Below are 24979 nucleotides of genomic sequence, written 5' to 3' on the forward strand. Positions count from 1 at the left end.
ACTGCCTTTATTGTAGTGCAATCATTCTATTTCTGCCACTTCACCAATGCACATACTAAAGCATAGACCGCTTTCACTGCTCTGCTTTTTATTTTATTTTATTTTATTTTTTTACTTTTCTCTCTGCCTCTTATTCTTTCATGTGAATGACTCCAATTCTACAATTTCCCTTCAGGGACCAATAGAATATTCCTTATTGCTCGTCATAAAGCAGCAAATTAGAAGAAGAAATCTGTTTTACAGATTTGAAATGTTATGGTGGCTGACTTCCAAACGTATCCAACAGCAGTTTGATGTCTTCAGTAGGCACTAGTAGCATTGGGTTAGTCTGGTCAATGTGACCCACTAAAAGATATTTATACCCCCCCCCCCCCCCCCCCCCCCAACACTTTTCGAGTCTTCTCCCAGGGGCAACTATTCTATTTCTGCGGTGGCTCTTGCTCATCTTCTATCTCTCCCATCCCTCTTCTTACCCGTCTTTCTCCCCAAACTAGTTACTGGAGGTCACCCTGCTGCTCCACTTTAAAATGATATAATCATTTGACAAAATGAAACCAGGACAATGCTCACAGGATGAGGTACATCTGTACAGGGAGGCAGGAGGCCCGTGAGTTACTGCCCTCATATCTTGGCATGCAGCTCAGCAGACAAGGCTGTTTCGCATCAGTTCTGGATCACATTATAACCCCAACGGAGTCATTCTTATGTTGCTTTACATTCCCAGGTGCAAAATAATGAGGAAGACACGCCACAGGTGTGAGAAGCAGTGTGACAAACATTGTTGGAAAGCTATCAGATATGTAGGATTCTTGTTTTTCCTGCAATGAATACGCCATCTATGAAGCCTGTATAATAATTAGGTAAACAAAAACGAGTCTTCTGTCAAAATGATGCATTTGCTAAATTCCAGGAGTAGAGGAATTCACCTTTTCCCCTGAAAGTTATCTCCCACACCTCATAAATAACACTCCTCCCATGTTTCCACCAGAGCTGAAATCACAGTCTCGATGAGAGGATAGAGAAGACCCATGCAGAGAGACTGATGAAAACATATCCATGCCTCTACGTCTGCACCAGCAGCCCCCCGCGAAAGGAAGGGCTTATACTTTCCCCATCTTGGTTAGACGTCTGAATGTCTAACTGATATGCCCATCTCTGCTGAGTCATCGCTTTTGATACCAATCATAGAGTTGACCCATCCAGACCTTCCATTTTCTGGAATCACTTATCCTGCGCCGGACTGCTGGCAGCTGGAGCAGATCTCAACTAACACTGAGCCACATAAAAATACACTCACATTCATAATCATGGTCAGATTCTGCATTGCCTGCTTTTGGACTGAGGTAGGAAGTTGGAGTGACAATTTGAAAGTGAATGCAGTGCTCCCTATGACCTTCCCTATGACCTTCCTATGCCTTTCATCACCAAGTGTTCAGTGGCGTTTCTGTTGGGATTTACAGAAACACCAAGAAGCCAGAAGAAGGCGCTGTTCTTCAGTTACCTGATGTCTGTGGACACTGGTATTAATTTCATTCCTATTTATGACATCTTGTTTTCCGATGTCATGTCTCAGAATCAGACTACCGGTATAGTAAAAGACATGTAAATCATACACTTCAAAGTTACTCTTAAATTCCTCAATGTCAGGGAACTTCTATGAAAGTAAGAAAATGAAAACGTAGTCAAGTAAACCATTAATAGTTCATTTTGTATGTCACATATTTTCGGCTGTCCTTTCCATCCAGGAAAAATTCATATAAAAAACAAACCAAACAAAGAAAAAAAAAATAAAGACAAGAAAATGTTATGCAACACAGTATATGTAGACCCACTGTACTGTGAGTTAAAGAGTTAATGACAACTGCATGGGACTTTAACAAATGGACATCTCTGTTTATGGTGATAATGAGAAAAAAAAAAGAGAAACTTTTATCCTCCAGAATATTTGATTTACAACAATATGTTATTCACTGTAGGATGAACGCAAAGGAGCAACAACAAAAACAAAAACACGGCAATAAACATGTCAAAATACAAGCAACAAGTAAAACAGTGCAGAGGTAAACCTATTGGTTTCTAAAGACGTCGCCGTGCGCTTGAATGTCAGCCCTGACCCACCCACAGTACATCCTCGATACTTCTGACTGACTGCGTGTGAACTGTGTTGTCATCAGTATATATTTTTAAAAAAACAACAACAATCCCACATACAGGAAAAAAAACATTTATTACTGTTTGACGTCGTTTTTCTGATCTTAATCTTAATGCAATAGCATCTTTGGTTTTGTAAATGTTTCCGACAGACATGATAACAGAGGTAAAAAAAAATAATGGTTTTCCAGAATAGACAATATTTATTATTATTATTATCACTAAATATTCCCAGCAAATCCACTGGTGAGTGCAAGGCAGTTTTTCTGGCTTACAATTCACTCAGGTGCAGATTTCAAATCATACAAAACGTAAGGTTTCTACATCAATGACGAAACGACAGGGACTGAAACTGTACAATAACACAAAATCAACAATATATGTTAAAAAAAGAAAATCCAGATGTTGTCAATTTAGAAATAAACATTAGAAGAATGTGAACGTCAATGGGAATGTGAAGAGAAATACCAAAATATGTCAAATATTGGATGGGCTGAATTAAATAAGAGGAAAAATAATTTCTTCAATGAAGCACATGTTTGCTTGAGAACCGCCGATTGGTATTATCAATAAAAGATCAATGCAAAAAAAAAAAAAACACTAAAATGGACAATTTAACACATTAATTACAAACATTTCAACAAACAAACGAACGCATCCCTTGTCTTTGCTGACTGCTTCTTTAACGGTTGGAAGTGACAGGGGAGCTGACAACAACATGTTTTTGTACATTATGAGCCACTGAGCTATGACCTGGCTCCCAGTGAGAACTCTTGCGTCCCCTGTTGGTACTGCGGGCTCTATATACACATGGTGTACGTGCACAGCATGTGCGCTGCACCACAATGAGGTTATCGGCTCCTGCGACGGACACATATGTTCGGCCTGCGTGTGGGCATGAAGCCGTGTTTGCAGAAGCACTTGTACGAGCCGACGGTGTTCACGCAGCGAGCGTTCTTGCACGGACTGACACGAACTCCTGGCGCCGCACACTCGTCAATGTCTGACGAAAACAAACACAAGCAACTTATCACGTGTGGAAAAGATGTGTGTGTGTGTGTTTTATTTTTTTTATATGCAGTGTAAATAATTCATATAATGATGCATTTGTGAAAAAGAAGAAGGTACCAACCTATACAGCGGGTGTGGGAGTGGTCCGGCCTGAAGCCCGTGTTACATTCACACATGGTGCCCAGGTAGGAGCGGACACAGCGACCGTTTGCACAGCTGCATTCGTCTGAATCCTCCTCTGAACTGTCACCTTTTACAGAAAAACAGGTGGGGGGGGGGGGATACAAATGGGTTGGTTAAGGCTGCGGATATGTTCTGGTGTATGAGTGCGCATGGACAGCGTGTGTTTTTACCTGGGTTGTAGTTGGCAAAAGCTGCTAGGAAATCCTGCTCTCCGTCAGACTCCGTTTCCAGGTGCATCTCACACAGACGGCTGAACATCTCTGAACACAGCAATAAATGTACTTTTAGCTCTAAACAGAAGCCGTGGCAGATGGGGGGGGGGGGGGGGGCCTTCAGGTCTCCTGTTCACGCACCTGAGTTTCTGGATGGACAGGTGTTGCACTCGGGCCCCCACCCGCGACCGTAGTGACAGCAGCACTCTGAGTAGGTCACCACCATCCCGTTTCTGGGCTCGCTGCAGATCAAGCCCTCGTCGACCTGCAGGAAGCAGACGTCCTTGTGGGCCGCAGTGCGATCTGGGTAAGGAGGGACGATAACAAACGAGCAGACGTTGAGAATTCTGGCACTACCAGATGTGCAGCGTTATTTCCATCCTGATCCAAATGTATGAGCACAAAGCCACATTCAGCCAGTTCTGCATCCATTTAAAAAAAAAATGATACGATGCTAACGTGTAACTCTGAGAGATGAAGGATGCAGGTCACATATTAAATATCTCATTACATCTTATAGTCAAAGGTTAGAAAAGCCTCAAAGCATCTGCCTAAAAGGTCACATAGGTCAGGGGTCGACTCAAGCATGTGTCTGTACTTTAAACGGTACCCGTGGATTTTCTTTCTTTAAGAAATCGATCAAACAAAAGATAAAAACCCAACTCAATCCGAAATAATGTGTGTGCAGCGTGGAGGATAATGGACTTTAATAGATTACGTGCCACCAAGAATAACTGTTCGCCATGAAAACCTATTCATCAGTGTCATCACACCTGAAGCCACAGCTGCATCCTTCAGATTGTATTTTATAGGAACACGGAGTGCACGAGGAGCGGCAGGTTGATTAAAGGAATAGGAGGATGGTGATGAGGTGAGACGCCTGATCCAAAGTGGAGTACTCCAAATCAGAAACACATAAACTACCTGACAGGTTGGGATTCAACTCTGAAGAAAGGTCGTTGCGTCATTTATTCATTCATAAACCCGAGGACCAAACAGCAATTTTACTACACATTTACAATACGTTTACTGTCACAGGTCAGATATTTATAGAGCAGCACATCCAGTACAAACCCGGACCTAGCATTACGGTATTTACACTCAGCCATGACTCCCAGAAAACAAATAATCAGCTTTAATAATATTGAGAAAAGAAAACCAAATTGACACGCAGGAAAAAAAGTAACTTTTTCTCACTCTGAATACTCTTTGTGATACTGCTTTCGTGTGGATACATGCATATAACCAGTCAAATGTTTGGACACAGTTGTGTATGGGGGGGGGGGGGGGGGGCTTTTGACTGGTATGTATATAATATGTGTCACTACAGCCACGCTGAGTGCTATTGTATGAGATCTGTATTTAGAACGTGGGTAAAAGGGAAACTGGTATTGCATGAAGCCAGCGCAGGGCGAGATGGGACAAATTTGGAGGAATAACAGGGACATACATGAATGGCAAGATGGTGGACGTACGCCAAAACTCATTTTGATCGTCATGCTCAGGTGAACTGACGCTGAATTTACCCACCGTCATAGACGCACTGTTTCAGCGCTGCACTGAAGGTGAGGGGCGGGTCGCAAAAACAGTGAAAGGAGCCGGGCGTGTTCTCACACCTCCCATTCTTACAGTACGAGGGGTCCTGGCACTCATTCACATCTGCAAAGGGCACCACAGACACTGGTTACAGTCTGAACATCTGCTAGGGGCCAGCGCTTGGTCTGTAGGTGGTGGACACAATAATATACAAACGTGTGCTACATCATGAAACTCAGGACAAATGTGCGCCGTTCAGATTTTCCTGAATCTGAAACAAAGAGTGTATTTTTTTTTTGTTTTGGTTCAATCTTTCTGATTTTTGCTGCGTTATTCAGTCGGCCAAGACAGTTGAATCTCAACCGAAGTGTAATCTTGAGCCGCCGATGCAGCGTCAACTGAGGTCTTATAGAGGTTTGGATAACAATGAACAGCGGATACCGTTATTGCGCCCCCCCCCCCCCCCCCCCCCCACACCTGCGTGTTCCGCTTCCTTTCCCTTCATGCTTCTGCCATACATTTTCCATGCAAAGTTCTGCTCATGTGATCCTACCTTTAATACTGCAGTGAGATTCCTAGTAAACACGCAGCCATACTATTAAAACCAAATGAAAAAAACTCATTGATTAGATTAAAGAAAACTTTTTGTTCAGTCCAGTTTAGTTCAGTTTAGTTTAGTTTTTCAGTTACAACAATTCTTTTTGAAAAACACTTTTTCAACAAGCAATTTCTTTTCAACAATCAAAATTTGAAGTCAAATTGTAATGACAAAAAAGTTTGTTCCCAGATGAGAAGTTGTGTGACAGATCTTTTGTGTTTATTTTTCTATTTGAGGCCTTGCGGTTAAACAGAGCCAGTAAGTGGCTCCTTTCAGCATCGAGGTCTTTCTGAATTCCAGCCACGCTGTAGGGAAATCCTGGTTTTGTCAGTTTGCACGATTGATGGATAGATAGATAAATACTTCATCTATCCCGAAGGATATCAGCAGTTGGCGGTTTATTTCTGTCTTTATAAATAAATCCAACTATGACGTCTGCATTGTTACTTCAGACTTCCCTCTCCAGATATCAGAGATAAGAAAAAAATGAATGAGCTCAGTTTCCTGATCGACTTTCCTTCTCTGTTGTCAGGCCTCGGTAATACTCTTTTGTGGGAGCTAACCACAGTCTCTCGTCACCGGCAGCACCACAAAGCATTCATGGCATGATTCTTAAGGATAGCAGAGATCACACTTCACTGACTTTGCCTCAGACATGTCCAGAAATATGACTTAAGAGTTTAAGAACACACCAGTTGGAGCCCGCCACACACACACACGATGGACATAGTCAAAGCACAGTCGTTTCCACAACTATGGCTGTAGTGGGTCTCCAAACTTCACAATATTATGTTCAGTTATTTGTGATTGACGCATCGGCTATTCTGACAGCAAATACTCACTTGTGTTACATTAGGCTAAACTGGAACGTTCTGGCACCAGTATCTCATTTCAGCACCTTTTTTCTCTTTCGGCTTGTCCCCTGAGGGGTCGCCACAGCAAATCAACCTTCTCCACTCCACCCTGTCCTTTGCATCGTCCTCCTCCTCAACACCAGCCACTCTCATGTCCTCCCTCACTACGTCCATGTATCTTCTCCTGGGTCGACCTCTAGCCCTGTTCCCTGGCAGCTCCATCCTCAGCATCCTTCTACCGATATAGTCCCTGTCTCTCCTCTGGACATGTCCAAACCATCAAAGTCTGGTCTCTCTGACCTTGTCTCCAAAACATCTCATTTCTAATCCTGTCCAACCTGGTCGCTCCCAAGGAGAACCTCAGCATCTTCATCTCCTCCACTTCTAGCTCCGCCTCCTGTCCTTTCCTCAGAGCCACTGTCTCTAAGCCGTCCATCATGGCTGTCCTCCACTGTCTTGTAGACCTTTCCCTTCATCCTCGCTGACTCTCTCCTATCACAGAGCACACCTGATACTTTCCTCCACCGGTTCCAGCCTGCCTGCACACGATTCTTCACTTCCTTTCCACATTCTCTCCATCACTCTGCACCATTGACCCGAGGTACCTGAAGTCCTCTACCTTCTTCACGTCTATTCCTTTTAACCTCACTGTTCCCCCTGAGATCTTCTCATTTACACACACGTACTCTGTTTTACTGCTGCTCACCTTCATTCCTCTCTTTTCTAGAGCAGACCTCCACTTCTTATCTCTTTTCAGCCTCTCTTCAGTGTTTATCATAAAAATGTGCAACACTCCTCCATCCAAACGCTTACGCTGCATTTTTACTTTGTGTGGTGTCTGTATTTCAGCTCAGGACGGCTTCATGAACATTTTCATCCGGGCTTTGCTGTATGAAAAAAATACACACTGTGTACCTTTCTAGGAAGCTTCTTGACAATGTGCGCCCTTAAATATTTCTGTTACAAATTCAAAGTGAGAACAAAGAACCCTCTAAAAAGTGTGACAACAACATTTCCTGCACCTTCTTTCTCCGACTTGACACATAAATCCTTTTTCACACGTGGTGAAAAAGCCCAGGCGGCTAACCCCCCCCCCTTACAACAACCGCTACGTATTTGGTCCCATATCGCTGCACTCACCAGCCTGCTCCTCGAGAGTCACACAACCGTTGCGATCGGTGGCCAGCGTCCAGGGGGGCGAGCAGATGCAGTAGTAGGACCCCGGCGTGTCCACACAGTGGCCATTCTTACAGTTGGATGGGTCCTCACACTCATTTACATCTGTTAAACAAAGGGCTTAGTTCCACCAGTCGCTCGATCAGCCCTGCACGACATCAGGAATGCCAGAAGACACCTCTACTTTACCTGCTACTGTCGCCATCACACACTTCTTCTTGCTGGAGTCGGGAGTCCAGGGCCGGTTGCAGTTGCAGTAGAAGGAGCCTTCGGTGTTGACGCACTTACCGTTGGTGCACAGCGACTCGTCGTGGCATTCGTTCACGTCTGACGAGGAACACGCCGTCACAAACGCAGCTCTGGCAGGATTTTGTGGGATTTTTACGGCGTGTGTAGGGAAGCCCTCACCGATGCACTCCAGCAGGTTGCTGTCATAGTAGGAGCCCTGCTGGCAGTAGCACTCGTAGCCTGGCAGCGTGTTCTCACAGCGGCCCTTCTTGCAGATTTCATCGGCAAACAGCGAACACTCGTCAATGTCTGCGGGCGAGGAAGGAGAAACCTCATCCCAGTGATACCATTACAATTGTTTTTTTTAAATCGAAACGGAGCCCAGCAGAAACCGTGCAGCCCTCCGTGTATGTGAATATGGCTGTTGATGATATCTACCATGGTAGGCAGGCAGGCTGTACAGGAGACCTTCATCATAGTAGAGGCCCTGCCCATTTGGACACAGGTAGTGGAACTCAGCTGGGTGGAGAAGACCAGGTAAGAGTTTAATCAAGATATGCGCTTGGCTTGGTTAAATGCGCCTCCACCTGAACGACGGCCTGCATTGTACCCGACTGGGAGATGGGACAGGGGTAGATCTCACAGTGATCGCCCCATCCCACCCCGATGGAGCAGCAGCACTCCTGCTTGCTGACGTTGGTGGCCAGGACGCTGTCACAGAACACGGTGTCGTCGAGGTTCAGGTAGCACTCCTTCTTCTCGTCCGCCAGCACTCGGACTGCTGCAGGAGCAAACATGACAATTACAGGAAGAAAAAAAAAAGACGTTTTAATGTCTGGCCTATAGAATATATAGATTAATATGGATTCATCATGACTATTCAAATCAGGAGCAGTTCCCATTTGCACCGACGTCTTTGGAGGTCAGGATAGGCGGGGCTCGGATGTTTACGCCAGGCTAAAGCGCTGTAACAGAAGGATTCAGAGCAGGCTTACCCTCACAGCTGTGTTTATCCTCTGAAAGGACATAACCGTGATTGCAGACGCACAAATATGAGCCCGGTCTGTTCTCACAAGAGCCGAAGGGCTTGCAGAGACTTCTGTCTGCGGCGCATTCATCTATATCTGGAAAGGGAGAGCACACATGACGCTCTAAGTATTTGTTTGAATCCAAACGCCGTCTGAGTTGACAAAGAGTTAAGAGTTTTGTTTTGAGAAGCTTTCATTATTAGATGGTCAAAAAGTTCAGCCAGCGATGTTTCCGTTCCTTTAAAATAACAGAAAGCACGCTAAGTAATGATCGATAAGGGTACAGCGTCTCGACTAACTGTTAACAGATGAATAATTAAAGATGGCGGATATTGATTGAAACTGTGAGGAGTGAAATAGCGTTAGCTTCACACAGCGATTCAGCCTCACAGCTCCTGAGCAGGAAGACGTTCAGTTACCAGATAAACGCTTCCTGACACACTAACCTTGGCATCGCCGGCCTCCGACCAGCATGTAGCCCTTCTGACACTCGCACTGGTACGAGCCCATACTGTTGATGCAGCGGCCCCGCTGACAGTTTGACGGCCTCTCGCACTCGTTGATGTCTGAGGAGAAGCAAAAATGCGCGCAGAAAGAAAGTTTAGAAATGTGTCGCCGTGCCGTTCCACATCTCTGCCATCAAATGAATGCTTTGCCTTCGCAGTGGCTGCCTTCCCGTGTGCGCTGGTATCCCGGGTAACACTGGCACTGGAAGGAGCCTTCGGTGTTGATGCAGCGGCCGTAAGCACACAGCCTGACGTCTTCACACTCATTGATGTCTGATTGAGAAACGCAAAAGCATTTGGTTTTGTGAAAACCGCTTCAATGGCTTTTGGGACTCTGGTTGCATCTTGAGAACCGAGTCTCCGCTTCTCACCACTGCAGCTTTTGCTGTCTGATGACGGGAGGAAGCCTTCGTTGCACAAGCAGCGGTAGGTGCCGGGGAGGTTCTCGCAGCGCCCGTGAGGACAAATGCCAGGCTTCTGACACTCATTAATGTCTGGCGAACCGTGAAACAGATCAAAATGATGCAATCACGTGTTTGATAGCTCAATGTTCACCTGAAATGCAGCATCTTATTTTGAAGGCTTGAAACAAGGCCTGATGATATTGCCTATCATTACAAAAAAAGGTTCCAAATATTGAAATTCTTCTATCGTTTTCTGCGTTATTTTCAAAGAGTGGTTGAAACTGAAGCAGATATATACTAAATACTAAGAGAATCACATTGCTGTATAATTGATGTGTGTACAAACAGTTTTAATAAATGATTTAGTGCACGAAATGCATGTTTTTAGTCCAACAATTTCAAATGTGTGGAAACAAATTACGAGTAATATTTATCATATACTTTTTTGTATTTTTTTTTCCCCTCTAAGGGATAGCGAGCAAAGAATTCTCAATATGATTCCTCAAACGCAACTGGAACGAAAAAACTTCAGCGTAAATGCTGGTGCTTATTATTAAGAAAAGACAGATAGGGAGAATAAAAGTAGATTGACGAGAGAATGATTTTGCACTCACCATAGCAGGTACCGGCCCGGGCCTCGTGACCCGGCAGGCAAGGAACGCACTCGTAGGATCCGGGCGTGTTCTCACACTGCTCATTGGGACAAGTGTCGGGGTTCCAGCACTCGTTAATGTCTGCAAGCAGTTTCACGCACCGATTATTGCACTCACGCCGACGAGGGCGATGCACGCACAATACCCGTTTGCCTGCGAACGTCCTGAAAGCTCTAACAATCGGCGGCTCTGTACCTTCACAGGCCAGATGACGGAGGGACTTGCTCCTGAAGCCGCTGTGACAGTCACACTTGTAAGAGCCGGGCAGGTTGACACACAATCCTCCGACGCCACAGATGTCCTGCTTGGAACACTCGTTGACATCTGCAAAGCAGAAACGAAGGCGTCAATGCAGGATCGGGTCACTTTAGCATAAGGGCTCCCTTAAAATGAATGACCTATGCACTTGAGTCTCCCATGCTGCACCATGTGCTTGTAACCGTGATGACAGCGGCATTTGTAGCCTCCTTCTACGTTGATGCAATGTCCTTTGCCGTGGCCGCAGGGTTCTGAGTCGCACTCGTTATTATCTGGACAGCGGGAGGAAAGCGTGAAGAGAGACAGCGCGTGTTGAAAACAGTGGTTAATGCCACAGAGAGAAAACGGGGGGCCGTAAAGCTCGGAGGACACGAGTGTTTTGGGTTTGTTTTTTCTTTGTTGGTTAATGCGTGTGATATTTTTATATCTGCTCCCAGGTCTACAGACTGTAGTCAAATTTAAAAATCCAGAAACACATTAAAACACAAGCCTTAGACATAAAACACTCTCATTTCATTTTTCTCTTCTGGATTTTTAGATGCTGACCAGTCAAAGTAAAGCTGGCAGAGGAAACGCTCTGCAGTTTGAGCATAAATGTCTTTCAGGGCATTTTACTTATCCCTAATGACAGACCTTTCCTGTTGCCCCATTGCTAAATGTCCCTCCACATTTGCCTGCTTCCTGCCCTTCCTGCCTCTTACCCACACAGATGTTCTTCTGAGTGCTGAGGCGGTATCCTGGGTGACAGTGACAGATGTGACCGTTCAGGTTGTTCTGACACTCTCCATGACCACAAATGCTTCTGCTGAACTCGCATTTATCTGGCTCTGCTTCAAGGAGGGAATACAGACAGGACAGTCACCTTAAATATATATATATATATATATATATAAATACATAAAGAGACACATAATTAAGTACTATATGTATCTGTGTATACATAGAAAAAGAGTTTGGGTTGAAAATAAAATAGTCACGTCAACACATTTGTTTTGAGAGGAATAGAGCATCAGAGAAAGCAAAATAATAAATATAAAGTATAAAATAAGTTATGTTTGAGGTTTGCAGGGAACTCACGAGAGACAATTGTCTGTGTTTCGAGGGGGTCATTGCCTGGGGTCAATCTGATGATTGGTGGAGGCGTGGGTTTAACAACTGTGGGTCCGACAGAGGAGAGACTTTGACAGGGAGTATGACAGACCTACAGAGAGGTAAGATAATTAGCCTCTGAGGTGAGGTGAGGCGGGAGTTTACCTGGCACACGGGGACCGATGCTGGTGGCGGGGGGCCGCTGGGCAGCAGTCACCCCTGGAGGCTTCTCCTAATACAAAATAATCAGATTTCACATCAGTAAAAACAACCAGCTGTCATTACTGCATGAGAAACAGAGGGAATGCCTCACCGGTCGCTTTGGTTCTGAAAGCAAGGGGCGAAAAAAGAATTAGAATTCAAGTGATCCACATGACACACACAGAAACCTTTGATGACGGCATCCTGGGACTCACCCTCCTTTTCAGGCTTGCGGGGGAATATGATGGGGGGGAAGGCCACGGTCACGGTCTCTCTTCTGTTTTGGAGATAGTAGCCTTTCCCAGCAGGGCAGATCTTACTGAAGGCCACTGATCCAGGAGAGGAGAGGATGCTGATATTACTTTGAACTACGTTTTTTTTTTTTTTTGTCATATTTTGCTAAATCCATGCAGCCAGTTCAAATAAAGCAATTCAGCTTTTGATATTTGCAAGTGCCGACCACACACGATGCAAATTGTGTAAAATATACATTTTAAATCCAAAGTGCATTTCATTTATGAGAAGATATCATCTTTGGTCTCCTCTCACCGGTGCCCATCTCAGGACATCTTTCACAGCTGCGCCCCCAGGCTTTGCCCACGGTGCAGCAGCACATCTCCTGGGTGAGGTGGGTGGGCAGCGCATGCTCGCAGCCCCTGGACTCAGAAGCAATCAGGAAGCACTGAGCCTGCTCAGCTGGAGACCGTGACACTGACAGGACAAAAAGGAGCAGGTTGGAGAATCCCATTTTCAATGGAGAAGAGAATAGAAGAGGCAAAACAAAAAAAAGAAAAGAAAAGCCTCACCGACACATCGGTTTCTGTCCAACACCAAACCAGCCTTGCAGGAGCATTTGAAGCTGCCCAGTGTGTTCAGACAGTCCCCGTTCTGACAGACGCCCTGCATGGAGCACTCGTTGATATCTGCAACGTCGTGGAGCGCGGTGTAAATGAGCTTACTCTGATATTGGGAAGGTGGCATCTACTCAGAGCACAATATCAGCGAGTGCACAAAAATGACGTTCTCTAGATCTGACGTCACCTTGACAGTGTGTGCTGTTAAATCGTTTATAGCCTTGTGGACAGGTAGAGCCGTAGTCTTCCACAATGGTTTGCTTGACTGATGCATCTGAGGGAAAACACATGTTCAAATAACGGACATGAGTGGTGGATGATGCAAAAATAAAATAATAATAACTGTAAAAGCCCTAAAAAAAGGGTGCCCTGTTGTAATAATAATAATAATAATAATACATTTTATTTATATAGCGCTTTTCTAAAAACTCAAAGTCGCTTTACATGTGTACAATGTGGTACAATAAGAAAATCCCTCCTTCCATGCTGAGGTAAAGATAGTCTATGACCTGGCTGCCAATTAGCTTAGCTTAGCTTAGCACGAAGTTTAGCAACAGGGAAGCTTGGCTCTGTTGTAAATAATACGTCCTATCTTGTTTATATTTAGCTATAAAAAAAAAAAAAAGCCTTTTTTCAAGTATGAAGTAAAAGCCTTTATTAATTTCACCCGAGCATGACAAACTGTTTCCTTGTTTCCAGTATTTGTACTAAGCAGAATTAGGATTTTCTTGTTTAGAATTTACTTTCTGCTACAAATTGAAATGTGAAAAAAAGAAAAAAAGATGACTTGCAAAATTTAAACTTTTAACATTTTACCTTGCTTATTCTGATATTTCTTTTCCGTCTGCATGTGTTGCTTTTATTTTTCTTTTCTGACGATAGCCTTAAATGAAGCATAGCCGCTTGACTGAAGACCTCTGTGGTTTATGGCAGCGCATTAGCTTTGCTATTAGTAAGCCTTCAGCACCAAAGTTCTGTTTTCCACGAGAGAGTAAAAACATGTCGGGTAGTTTTATTAGGGACCCGTGAGAAGATGTTCACCATTTCTAATTCTAAAAAAATGGGAGGGGGGGGTTAAAAATTGAAATGAATGCAACAGAACAGACAGAAGCCTGGGCAGGAATCCAGCTATCTAAAGACTAACCAGACATACAGGATCGGGTTTTGTCAAAGACTGCATTGTCTGACTCAGAACTTTGAAATGGAATAATAGCAGAGTGGAAAAAATATGGGTAGCCAAGATTTCCTTGAAACTCAATCTTCAGCTATGTGATGCGAGTGGTGCACTGGGCAGGCCCATAGGAACACGCTTTCAGGAAAGGGTTATTTTATACATTCTCTTTCTCTGTGTCACCGTCTGAGTGCGACTCCCAACATTTATTTGATTCTCTCAACTGTTCATACTCTGTTCTTACCGGGGTCTAAAATTCAGGAAAGTAAAGTAAGTAAGTAAGAAATCATTTATTAGTTTAGTTCTATGCACTTTTACATCTGAATTCATTTACTGGTGGAGGGAATCTGCAAATCTGAATCAGGGAGGGGGGGTAGAGCTCTGATGAACCTTTACACCAGTAGAGTCCCTGATGTATGTGTAAACTCACTTGGTAGTTTGGGGCACTGATAACACTTGTTTTGTCCCCATGAATTCCCCACGCTGCCACAGCAATCCTCCTGATTGGTCAGGACAGGCAGCGGGGTGCTGTTGCACTGAATCCGGAAAACAGAGAGCGACGTCATCAGTGGATAATGAAGAAGAAGAAGAAGAAGAAAGATTTTCAGCAGCGTCCACCGATGGGGGGGGGGGGGGGGGTGTGTGTGTGAACTCACAGCCTGTTTCGGTGTGGTCTCCTGAAAGCAGCGCCCCTTTGGCTTGTATATCGAGGGGATCAGGCGGGGCCCTGCCTTGTGAGGAAGCTTCATATCTGATTGGTCGAGAGGCTGGATGACTACAGAGGTGTCTGGGGTGTGGTGAACGCGTAAATTAATCTGCACTGAAAAGAGACCAAAGAACAAATAAAAACATTTTATCTGTCACTCAAAACCAAGTGAGAGATGCTCTGTTTTTTTTTTATCTGGAGCGAATGATAGATACCTTCAGATGAGTGATGCCCTACTTGTGTTAAGGGCAGGGTGAAAACGGAGTGCGTCTGGGTCATTTGGGCTCGCCCTATGCCCGACTGCTCCCCGAGCTTCAGCCCGTGTGGCTTCAAAGACATGGGGTAGATGGGCTGCTTGTTGCCCCGCGCCGCCTGCGCTTGCTGCATCTGCTGGAGCGGAAACTGGCAGAGCCGCCCGGTGAAGCCAGGCGGGCACAGGCAGTGCTTCCTCGAGCTGCATACTCCTCCATTCATACACGTCAGCGGACACACAACTGCAGGGAGACACGGGGGGGGGCGACATTGAGAGGGGTGGAGAGGACGTGCTTACACACGTGAGACAAAAAAAGGTGAGGGAATAAGTTCAACCTCAAAAAGAGAGGAGCTGCTCAGGAAAATGTCGAATCCATTAATAATAGATATTCACGATGGCGTTTCATCCATTCACCTCAGAGACAGGCTTATGATGAAGTGTAATATCACATAAATATAACAGGCTGACAAGCTCTCACATCAGCCTGACGGAGCGGGCCCCTCCAGCCCGCCGGCAGCCGGGTGTGAGCAGGTAGACCCACGGATCCGTTACATGTGGGCTACAGAGCTCCTGATCCGTGGGAAGGCTGCTTTTCACGGCCGCATGGCATTCACAGCAGCTTGACTGGGCTTCCCATTGTGTTTTATTTTAAGCCCAGTTGCTTTAGAAATTCCCAAAATAGAACAATCAAAGGAAAGAAAAGGAGAGCGAGCAGGGCTGAGGAGGGGAAAGAGCAACAACAACAAAAACATAAGGGCACCAGTCAATACTAGTACACAGTAACGGTACTAGCAGCACTACTGGTAGTAGTAATGTGTAAGCTATTAAAGTAATAGCGAGAGCTTCAGTTTCACTACTAACATGTTGGGATGTGAATGGAAGAATGGATGCTTAAGGAGGTATTATAATATTATTTTCCATTATTTGTTCCACCTTAAATAAATAATAAATAATAGAATATATTAACATATTTTTTCTTCAATAACAAAAAATGGGATTTAAGCCGAGATGCCAGGCCTCCTACTGCCGCCGAGCCAAAGCGTCCACACATGGAAGTCATTTCGAGTGGATTTAGGGAGTCTGGGCTGCAGCGTCATTAGGGGACGAGATCACATTAAACACAGCAGGGACATCCTCACTGTGTGAAAGACAGAAAAACGAAACCCCCACGCAAGTGAGGTAGAATGCACAAACACGAGGCGTGACGGATACTTCAAACGCAGCCTCCGTCACATAACACAATATCACAGCCGCCTTAAACCGCAAAGACAAAGGAGGAGGAGGAGAAGAAACGCAGCCCAGACTGTAGAAGAGAGAATATTAAACTTTATTGGACACAGTCTGACCTAAGAGATCCAGTTTCCATGGTTAAGATTTTATCCCAGGACTGGATTTAGAATGACAGGAAACTGGAAAAGATACGGGTCTTGAAAATTAGAACTGCAGACACAGAACGTTAGGAAAAGAACCACTTTCCAAATGTGATTACACAATCGAAACCCACAGAGACGACGTACTGAAGGGGAAAGTCTGGGCTGAGGCAGCGTCTGGCAGGGAAGGTGTCTGTATGAGACCGGCCCAGTCAGGGTAAACGAACACAAAGGACAAGGGGGGGGGGGGATCCGGATTCAGATTACTCAGGGGGGGGTAGTTGAATGAGATCAGTAGTGAAATGAACCCAGTGTGATGCTGTACAATGTTCGGTGTAAAGTACAACATGAATACTGCTAAAACAACGTGGGCTGGATCCCTCACATGCAACACGATATCAGGATCCCCGAAACATCGCAGCTGTGAGAGACTGTGGGACTAAAGGACACCGGTGTCCTCTACTGGCTGGCGGTGAAGACACGCAGTCCTCGTCATCCCGGGCATGAGTGCAAGCCGTGATGCAGCAGAACCCAGCAGCCTGATGGAGATTCAAGGCCTCTCTCTCTCTCAGCTGTATTCCCACCCTTTTAGTGCCGTGCACACGCCGCTGTTACGTTAGGACGCCTGTTATCTGTCCCAGCTGAAGAGGAAAGAGGACAGAGTGTTTGCAGTCAGCGCCTCCAGGCTCTGGAACAGAAATCAGCTCGGCTGAATCTGTGATTTCTTTGAAATCGCCTTTTTAAAACGTACCCTAACCCTTCCCAGACTTTATTTAAGCTCTTTCATTTCCTTTCACTGGTTGCAAAAAGAAACGTATTACTTTGACGTTTGCTGATTTTTAGTTGTGCTGGCCTTGTGAAGCTTTTCTTCTCATCTCGGTTGATTATTGGCCGAAATTTATGGAATTTGACACAGTCATGTAGGGTGGGGGCCTCTATCTCACCAACGAATTTCATCTGGATCAGATCCAGAATAAAATATTAAATTTTAACATTGAAAACCCCATTAAGGATTCAAAACTGAGGTAAAAATAAACATCAACTCTGATTCCCTTTTACTTTTCATGGTTGGTGTATAAAGATACCAAGAACACTTTAGAACCTTTTGGTGATGATCCAGATCACCATGTGGACGGTGTAGATCCAGTTAGGAGGGGAATGAGCTGCTTGGCGGAGGTCTGCGCTCTCTGAGTGCTTCTCTAGTTTTTATAACTGGTTTTACCGTGCCCTGCATACATAAATTGTACGCAGAGAAATATAATAATACAGCGTACTACATAATACAGAGGGAAAATAAAGCACGTAAACTCTTTAAATGTTTTTGAATGCTTTAGCCAGCTTGTCTTCGGCGCTTTAGGAGGTATGAATCATTTGTAGGTTATAAAACATACATAAAGAGCCTCATATCGTCCACATCTGTCTCGCTCATTTACTGCTGGAGGCACACATGGCAATGCATAATGTGTTCTGCAGATCTCCTGTGAATGGGTGTGTTGGCGAGAGTTAATAAATTGAGGGTGCAACGCGTCCTGGAGCGCCAGTGTGGTTTAGGTGGCTCCACCACGTTACACAAGGAGAAGACGCCAGAGCCTTAAAGCCGAGATCATAACAAGCGTTTTACTTTCCAGTGGACTCTCTCCATTTAAACCATCGCCTTAAACCCCTGATCCAAACTCACGCGTGGGCTCTCCTCGAGTTCTGCGCCACACAGTCGCCTTTTATAGATCTAACACATTCCTGAGACGAGAGGTGGTATGTCATTTAAAAATCAAACGCACATAGGAGTTGTTTGGTGGTTTGAATGAATATGAGGAATGAGAAGGGGGGGGGGGGGGGGGCGTTTCATTGCATCCTCCGCTGCAACGGCCTTGAGACATAATTTAATGGTGAACGTCAGACTGCACAGCAAGTATCATTGTGAACATTCAGCGCCTATTACGGCTACAAAGGCTAACAGAACAGAAGGCAGCGAGAAGACAGTGGGGAGAAAGGTCTTTGTCTTCATCCCATTCATGTGGCATAAGAGTGAGACCTCTTCATCATTTTGTTCACGCCTCGCTCCCAGGATGAGCCGCTCACTATTGTCGTTATTACACAAACTGTACATCTTTGTGAGTTTCAGAGAATAAAAGCAGAGATGCTAAAAGAGGAATGTAAAATCCAAATAATAAAATGTAATTTCTCAGGGTTGACTGGGATTCCCACAAACTTTTGTTTTTTTTCCTTTAAGGAAAAACATACTGTACATTCCTTAACTGTTGAAGTCTTGCGTAATCGACAGGGCACACTTTAAAAAAAACAATTCCTGCCCACAAAAACACATAAAGACAGTCTTTCATATTTATTTTAGCAAATTACAGGTGATAGCTGGAATTGGGGGGAAATTAAACTCGTCTGTCTTTTTGACAAGCTGATTGAATCGTATATCTTTGTAAGAAAGAAAGATTGCCCTCCTCGTGCCCTGTGACCACCCACCCACTCACTCTCCTGTCTGTCTGGAGCTGACGCATCATCGGCCCCCTCCCTCTGCAGCGCCCGTTCGGCTGCAGCCGCGCCCTCCCGGCGCAAAAAAAACCCAACAAATTACAGCTCTACAAAGCCACAGTTCAAAAGCTAGGCACCGCACCGGGGAGAAAGCTGCCCCTTTCTTTGAGAGCTCATATTCTAGTGGAATCACAAATAGAAATCGACCCAATATCAGACACCAAAATGTGAATCACGTCCACTCTGATTCAGGACCAGCCTAAATACCACGAATCGTGTCTCCACTGGTGAAGCGGCACAATCAAACTATCCTAAAGTGACACACTCTGCAGTTTACGGTGCAACAAAATGATGGCAGAGGGATGGTTTGTGGACTGGGGTCAGGGACAGACAGATGTTATTCCAGGTGTTTTGTGTAGCACTGCTTGCGCTATCTTTCAGATTGCGGCGTGCTGCTGGACAAAGACTCTTCCTGGGAAGAGCGTCCGAGACGTCTGGGATGGCGCTGGAAAAGCCCCCGTGTTTGAACGGAGGAACCTCAAGACCTTGGAGTTGCGAGTTTATTACATTGAGCGATTAATGAAGAAAATAAAAAAGACTGCCCCTTGACGGCTTTTTTACCAGCAGAACTCACAATCGGACTTGCAGCTTTTTTTTTATTAGCACGTCTCCTGGATGCCGCTGCTCCCGGTCGCTATTCACTGACCTCAGACAAGCGAGGAAAACCATCTGCTTCCTCTCTTTGGGCTCCCAGCTGTATGACTGGCGCTCGTATTACAGAACGCTATCAGCTGACTGAATCTTATCATGAAAAGTCTGATTCAATCGTTGCTCAAACATGAGTGTTCCTCCGACGGCATCTTTATGACCAGAGGGGCGAAGCGTGACTAAACGACACTGGGCCCCATCAACAGTAAACACAGTTGCCACTTTGGCCGCTCTTTAAATAACAGAGACGAGAGGACCGGCTATCATCTTATGACGTGGGTCTCTTTACCATCAGCTCCAAAGCAAGAAGCCGCAATGCCCCAAATACGCCTCCACCATCAGCTGGCACGGCGAGGCCGCACGCCGCACGGAGCGAGAACAGACGTATGAAGTGGGTGAGACTCCTGCAGCTGAGCCAGGCGCAGGGAGTAAATGACATAATCACTGCCTTTTGAAAACAGAAACCTGCACACACACACACACACACATACACACGCGTCCCTCCTCCCCTGAAGACCTCTGAGCTGCCTCGGCTTCGGTTGTCCAAACAACGGCGCCGCCCTTTTACCAGAGACGACCGCTGTCACCCCTAGACATTCGTTACCTTCCCCCGTTCCTGCCGAAAACAACAGCTTATTGGCGTTACAGAAACCGGCCGGCGGCGATGAGCGGACGCCTCCTGAGAACGCCGGAGCAGCCGTCGCCAGTTAGCTATGAGCTGATCTGAATGAGACGCCATCCAAATCCATAACTACAGAAACTATAGGGTGGGCTTGGGTCCAGGGTTACTCTGTCGCTCCCCCCTGTGACAGAGTTGTTTGTGGAGAGACGGCCAAGAGAGTCAGACAGATATGGATGATGTCATATAATGACTGCCTAAAAGACCTGGAGGGAAGGCCGGGCAGACTGCTGACAGCGGCGTGTTGAGATGATGTCAGATACCTGCCCTGTGGGACTCTGGGGCACCTGGAAGGTAACGTCTGAGCTGTTCTGTTGACCCTGAGTAATCGCTTACAGGCACAGAGGGTCCCTCCAGCCGTGTGGATGCAGCCCATAGCAGTCGCATTCCTCTGAGCGGCTTTAAATAACTGCACCGTCCCCCCCTACCCCCCTAAGCAAATGGGAGGAGAGTGTTAAGGATGGAAAAGAAGGCTGTTTGTTTGAGCTGCTCGAGCAAAACACACACACACACACACACACTGTTCGCTTGTGAGGTTTCAAAACAACACCTAATTAAAGCTTTGTTTTTCAAACTGACTTTACTGTGATGTTTTTTCTCCATCTGCCCTGCAGAATCTGCTTTTTTCAGAACGCGATGACACGTGGGAGTCGGATTCGTGCTGGACTGCTCAGATCATACGTTTTTCTTCTTTCTCTCTCTCTCAGCGACTACTGCGCAAGAAAAAATACAAATACGAATGAAATGGCTGATTAAACCTGATTCGAATTCTGATTCATATGCTTCATCATACCTGAATGGAGGGAAGCCCCACATTCGTTTTTTGGGCTCCTATAAATGCAAGGCCAAAACAACCGTTTTGTGCTAAAATTTAGATTTAGCACTCAAGTGGCAGTCCGATTATTCAACGGCCATTGTGCGCTATGCATTTGTGGAAAATCTGTCAACGCTCTACGCAGTGACATGGCATAGGCGGGTAAAGGTTAATGAGAACAGCAGAATCAACCCCCGTGTTTGATTTGACCAACGTGCATAAATAGACGGGGAGAGGTGACAGAATGTGCAGCCAGAAATACAAACACACAACCTTGACAGGAGGTAACGGTCAGCTTGCAAAGCGCATTGGAGAAACGCAGGTTGAGCCAAACCGTAAGAAGCTTTCACGATTAATAAGCTGCACGATGAATGTGTGCGAGGCTTCCGAGCGCATTTACTGTGCAACAGCTCGGCCTCGGCGTTCAGGCCCACCTGCGGCGAAGAGCCGGAGTGTTGCAGGTTTCTGGTCACCTGTGTTAAACCGCCTTCACCAAAGTTTGGCATGGCAAAAAGAGGAGTGAGTGAGGAGGGGGGGGGGGGGGCAGAGGGCTTTAAAAGTTAAAATAAACTCACAGAAACCGGCTCCATCTAAAGCATTTTCTGTCTCGCGTGGACCTCTGACCCGTGTGAAGGGAAAACCCAAACAAACCACAGGGATACTGGTTTCGCTTTGCTATAAATACAAACACACACGGGGGAACCTAAAATAGCCATATCCACTTTTAATGATGGCCATTTCAGGGGAGACAAGTCCCAGCTTGGATATGATAAGACTGCTTCCTGTGCAACACGAGGACCCGTGGGGGGCTTATAGGTATTCCTGGATTAGATGGGGAATCTCAAACAGCCTGGATGTCTGGAGCCCCGATGAAGACAAGATGCTGCTGAGAAGCAGGAGGGACCCTGGGAGGCGAGCAGCTGTCGGGGAGGCCGATGGGTGGGAAACCTCTGAAACACATGTAGGCTTGGACTGACTATTTCCAGCGATGCAGTTCATCGTGAGGTGACACGATTGTCTCTGTGGCGACCATCCATCCAACAGAGACCGACATATCTCAGTCAAAACGGCCAAGGAGTCATTAAGAGGCAACTATGAACATCTGCGAGAATAAAAACAGCTGCTGACATGTTTCAGTGTCAGACATGTGCTCCAAAGACACGCCGCTGGCACAGCTGAACGTCCAGAGCGTGGGTTCTGCTCGCTCGGCGCCGTTTCATATCAAGGTGCACGGATCGCGTCGGAAGCAGTCCGCGTCCTGAGCAGCCGCTCACAAGTAAACTATGTCAAAACAGCTCCTCCGCCAATGCTTGCTGCCCCAGCTCTTTAACCCCCCCGAGGACGCCAACTTCACGTTGAGGTTAGAACCATTTTCTAATCCTGTAAACAGTCAGTTTTAAGGTGGAACGACAATGTGCACCGATCGACCCGGTTTATCCTGCAAACTGGCAGAATGAAGGCTGAGGAGAAGGAGAATGGCATGAGAGGGAGAATGACATCAGGCTGTTGGCAGAAGTCCCGGCTCCAGATCACCATTAAAACCTTAATGCTTCTCAGCTGGCAGACTCGTCTGTCCACAGAGTTCTGTCCAAATTCTGGAGAGCAACATTTCGTTGAAGGAAAAGTTTGCTCAGTTCGGGGCCTCAGCCTTCGCTCCGCTGATGTCACAGCAGCTACAAATATGGGGAAGTCTTCATATCGCTGCTTCTATCGCCACGGCCATTTTAACACGGGAGAGAGACATTTCCACACACGCCTCCTCTCTGTGAGGATCCGTTCAGGTTCAGAACACTAAAATCCTGGCGTGACAGGTGATGGAGGGGCAGCCTCGCTGACCGGACCACATGTGAAAGGGCGTGGGCGGGGGGGGGATTCCAGGAATTCCAAAAGTGTCTCTCAAGTTATTTTGACACAGAAGTTCCAAAAAGTGACGCACCACAATAAAAATCAGAGCAGGAGGGGGGGGGGGGGACAAGCCAACTCTCAATCAACAGCACCGGACGGAGTTGGGGGGGGGGGGCAGAGCTGTAACAACACCGCATGTAAGATTCTCATGACCTTGATTGACAATGAACAATAATCTGTGTTGCTCGAAATTGTTTTTAAAAGATTATTTGAGTTGCCGATAAAAGAAAGAAATGACCCTGCTTACCTTTTAAAACTTATTATCATTATGAAACGCAGTTTTTCCCACCTGAATATCTCATATCTCTCTTTTTTTTTTTTTTTAGCACCGCTGACCAAGTAACAGAAACAAGGGGAGGTGAAATCTAGTTCTAAAGCAGAGACTGACGTCAAGGCTCCACGTCTCCCCACCGCTGACCCGATAGAGGCCAGAAAGACTCCACTCATACCCGACACTGGGAGTCAGGGCAGGGAGGGTGGACTTTAAAGGTGCATTCACAAGATGCTTAATGAGCCATGTCTCTGGAATTAAAGAGTAACACGGGAACATTTTCCAGTTTGGAAGAAATCTAAAAAACAGGAGTTCATGGAGGATGTGAATATCTTGTGTATAATTCATTAAATTATAAAGATAGAATCTTTTAAGAATAAAACTCTGACTCTATTAGTTTTGTGCAGATTGCTTTGGTTTATATTAGCCAATCACAAGTCCATATTCATATTTCTATCTGCTTTTCCTTTTTAAATGGAAAGAAACAAAAGATATTTAGTGTCCTTTCATTTAAAAATAGTTTAACTTGTTTTTATCCGCCAGCTGGCAGCTTTGTAACTGTAACAGGGAATAACATTATATTGTTCATTTAAGTATCCATATCAAAGTCTGAGACTCTGTGAAGATTACCGCCCCTCTACATGTCAGACATTTTTCCGTTAATTACAGCAATATTCTTATTGGAGTTAGGATTTCTTGGAAATGAAGCAGAAGGTTCCACTTTGTCAGTGGGTCTTAATACAATTTCCACTGCTGCTTTGTTATAATACTAAAAGCAGAGTTTATTAACCCATAACTCACTCATTTATTCATCATTTATTGTCTTGCAGAACTTTCGGTGGGGTATTGTCCCAGAATGATGTCTGCAATACTGCTGAAAAGGTTATGCTACTAAGACGAAGCACGTTGCAGGACACCAGAAAATGTCCTGCAGGTTTGTCACTGGAACAAATGAACACAGTGAAGCGTTAATCTCCCAACTGACATTAAAACATTCCTGACATATCCTAATGTAAAACCTTATAATTGTACACTGTCCATTCTGCAGAGGAATGCCTAAAAACAAATCAATGCTTTCATTATTTAAAACTCAAATTTTATATTATCTCCTTCCACCTCAGTTGTAGTTTATTACCACCTCGGTTGTAGTTTATTACCACCTCTGTTTTAGTTTATTACCACCCCGGTTGTAGTTTATTACCGCCTCGGTTGTTGTTTATTACCACCTCTGTTTTAGTTTATTACCACCCCGGTTGTAGTTTATTACCACCTCTGTTGTCGTCTATTATCACATCTGTTGTAGTTTATTACCACCTCTGTTTTAGTTTATTACCACCTCTGTTGTAGTTTATTACCCCAGTGTTACCCACAGAGGGAGATTCTGTGGGTAACACAGACCCCCCCCCCCCCCACAATAAAGTGCTGCACCTACCGACCCTGAAGCCCTGTCCGATCAGCGTGTCGGCCGCCTGCCCGTTCTCCGCGATCAGCGTGGTGTTGTTGCCCTGCTCGCAGGTATCCCGACACCGACCCTTCAGGCAGATCCGCTTGCAGATGAGCGGCGCGATGACCACCTTGAAGCGCTCCCGCGGCGTGGAGGCGCGCGGCTCCGCGCACCTCACCAGCCCGTGCACGCTCAGCCAGATGACGAGCAGACGGGAGATCAGAGGGGGCAT

General features: G+C 45.6%; 1 protein-coding gene across 1 annotated transcript; it reads right to left on the minus strand.

Annotated features, from left to right (window-relative positions):
- Positions 1–2208: 2208 nt before the first annotated feature.
- Positions 2209–24979, minus strand: ltbp3 (latent transforming growth factor beta binding protein 3). Its single transcript, XM_068745065.1, has 29 exons — positions 24736–24979; positions 15035–15313; positions 14770–14933; positions 14544–14649; positions 13130–13216; positions 12895–13011; positions 12638–12799; positions 12304–12417; positions 12201–12214; positions 12053–12119; positions 11876–11953; positions 11500–11628; positions 10939–11070; positions 10736–10864; positions 10502–10621; positions 9855–9977; positions 9634–9756; positions 9424–9543; positions 8945–9073; positions 8560–8730; positions 8388–8468; positions 8130–8258; positions 7911–8048; positions 7686–7826; positions 5088–5216; positions 3699–3860; positions 3516–3605; positions 3284–3412; positions 2209–3154 (listed from the first exon to the last, which is right to left on the minus strand). The coding sequence occupies exons 1-29, from the start codon at positions 24977–24979 to the stop codon at positions 3003–3005; spliced, it is 3759 nt and encodes a 1252-aa protein (XP_068601166.1). The 3' UTR covers positions 2209–3002.

The sequence above is a fragment of the Brachionichthys hirsutus genome, chromosome 10, assembly GCF_040956055.1.
Source record: "Brachionichthys hirsutus isolate HB-005 chromosome 10, CSIRO-AGI_Bhir_v1, whole genome shotgun sequence".
Classification (NCBI taxonomy): Eukaryota; Metazoa; Chordata; class Actinopteri; order Lophiiformes; family Brachionichthyidae; genus Brachionichthys; species Brachionichthys hirsutus.

What these genes read in the sequence shown, in the direction of transcription:
- ltbp3 (XM_068745065.1), bottom strand. Translation starts at nt 24,979, where the DNA reads ATGCCCCCTCTGATCTCCCGTCTGCTCGTCATCTGGCTGAGCGTGCAC. An exon ending in CAGCCTGCCTGCCTACCATG is followed by an intron (nt 8,259 to 8,387) that starts GTAGATATCATC and finishes CCTCGCCCGCAG; the next exon opens with ACATTGACGAGTGTTCGCTG. An exon ending in TGTGATGGCGACAGTAGCAG is followed by an intron (nt 7,827 to 7,910) that starts GTAAAGTAGAGG and finishes TTTGTTTAACAG; the next exon opens with ATGTAAATGAGTGTGAGGAC.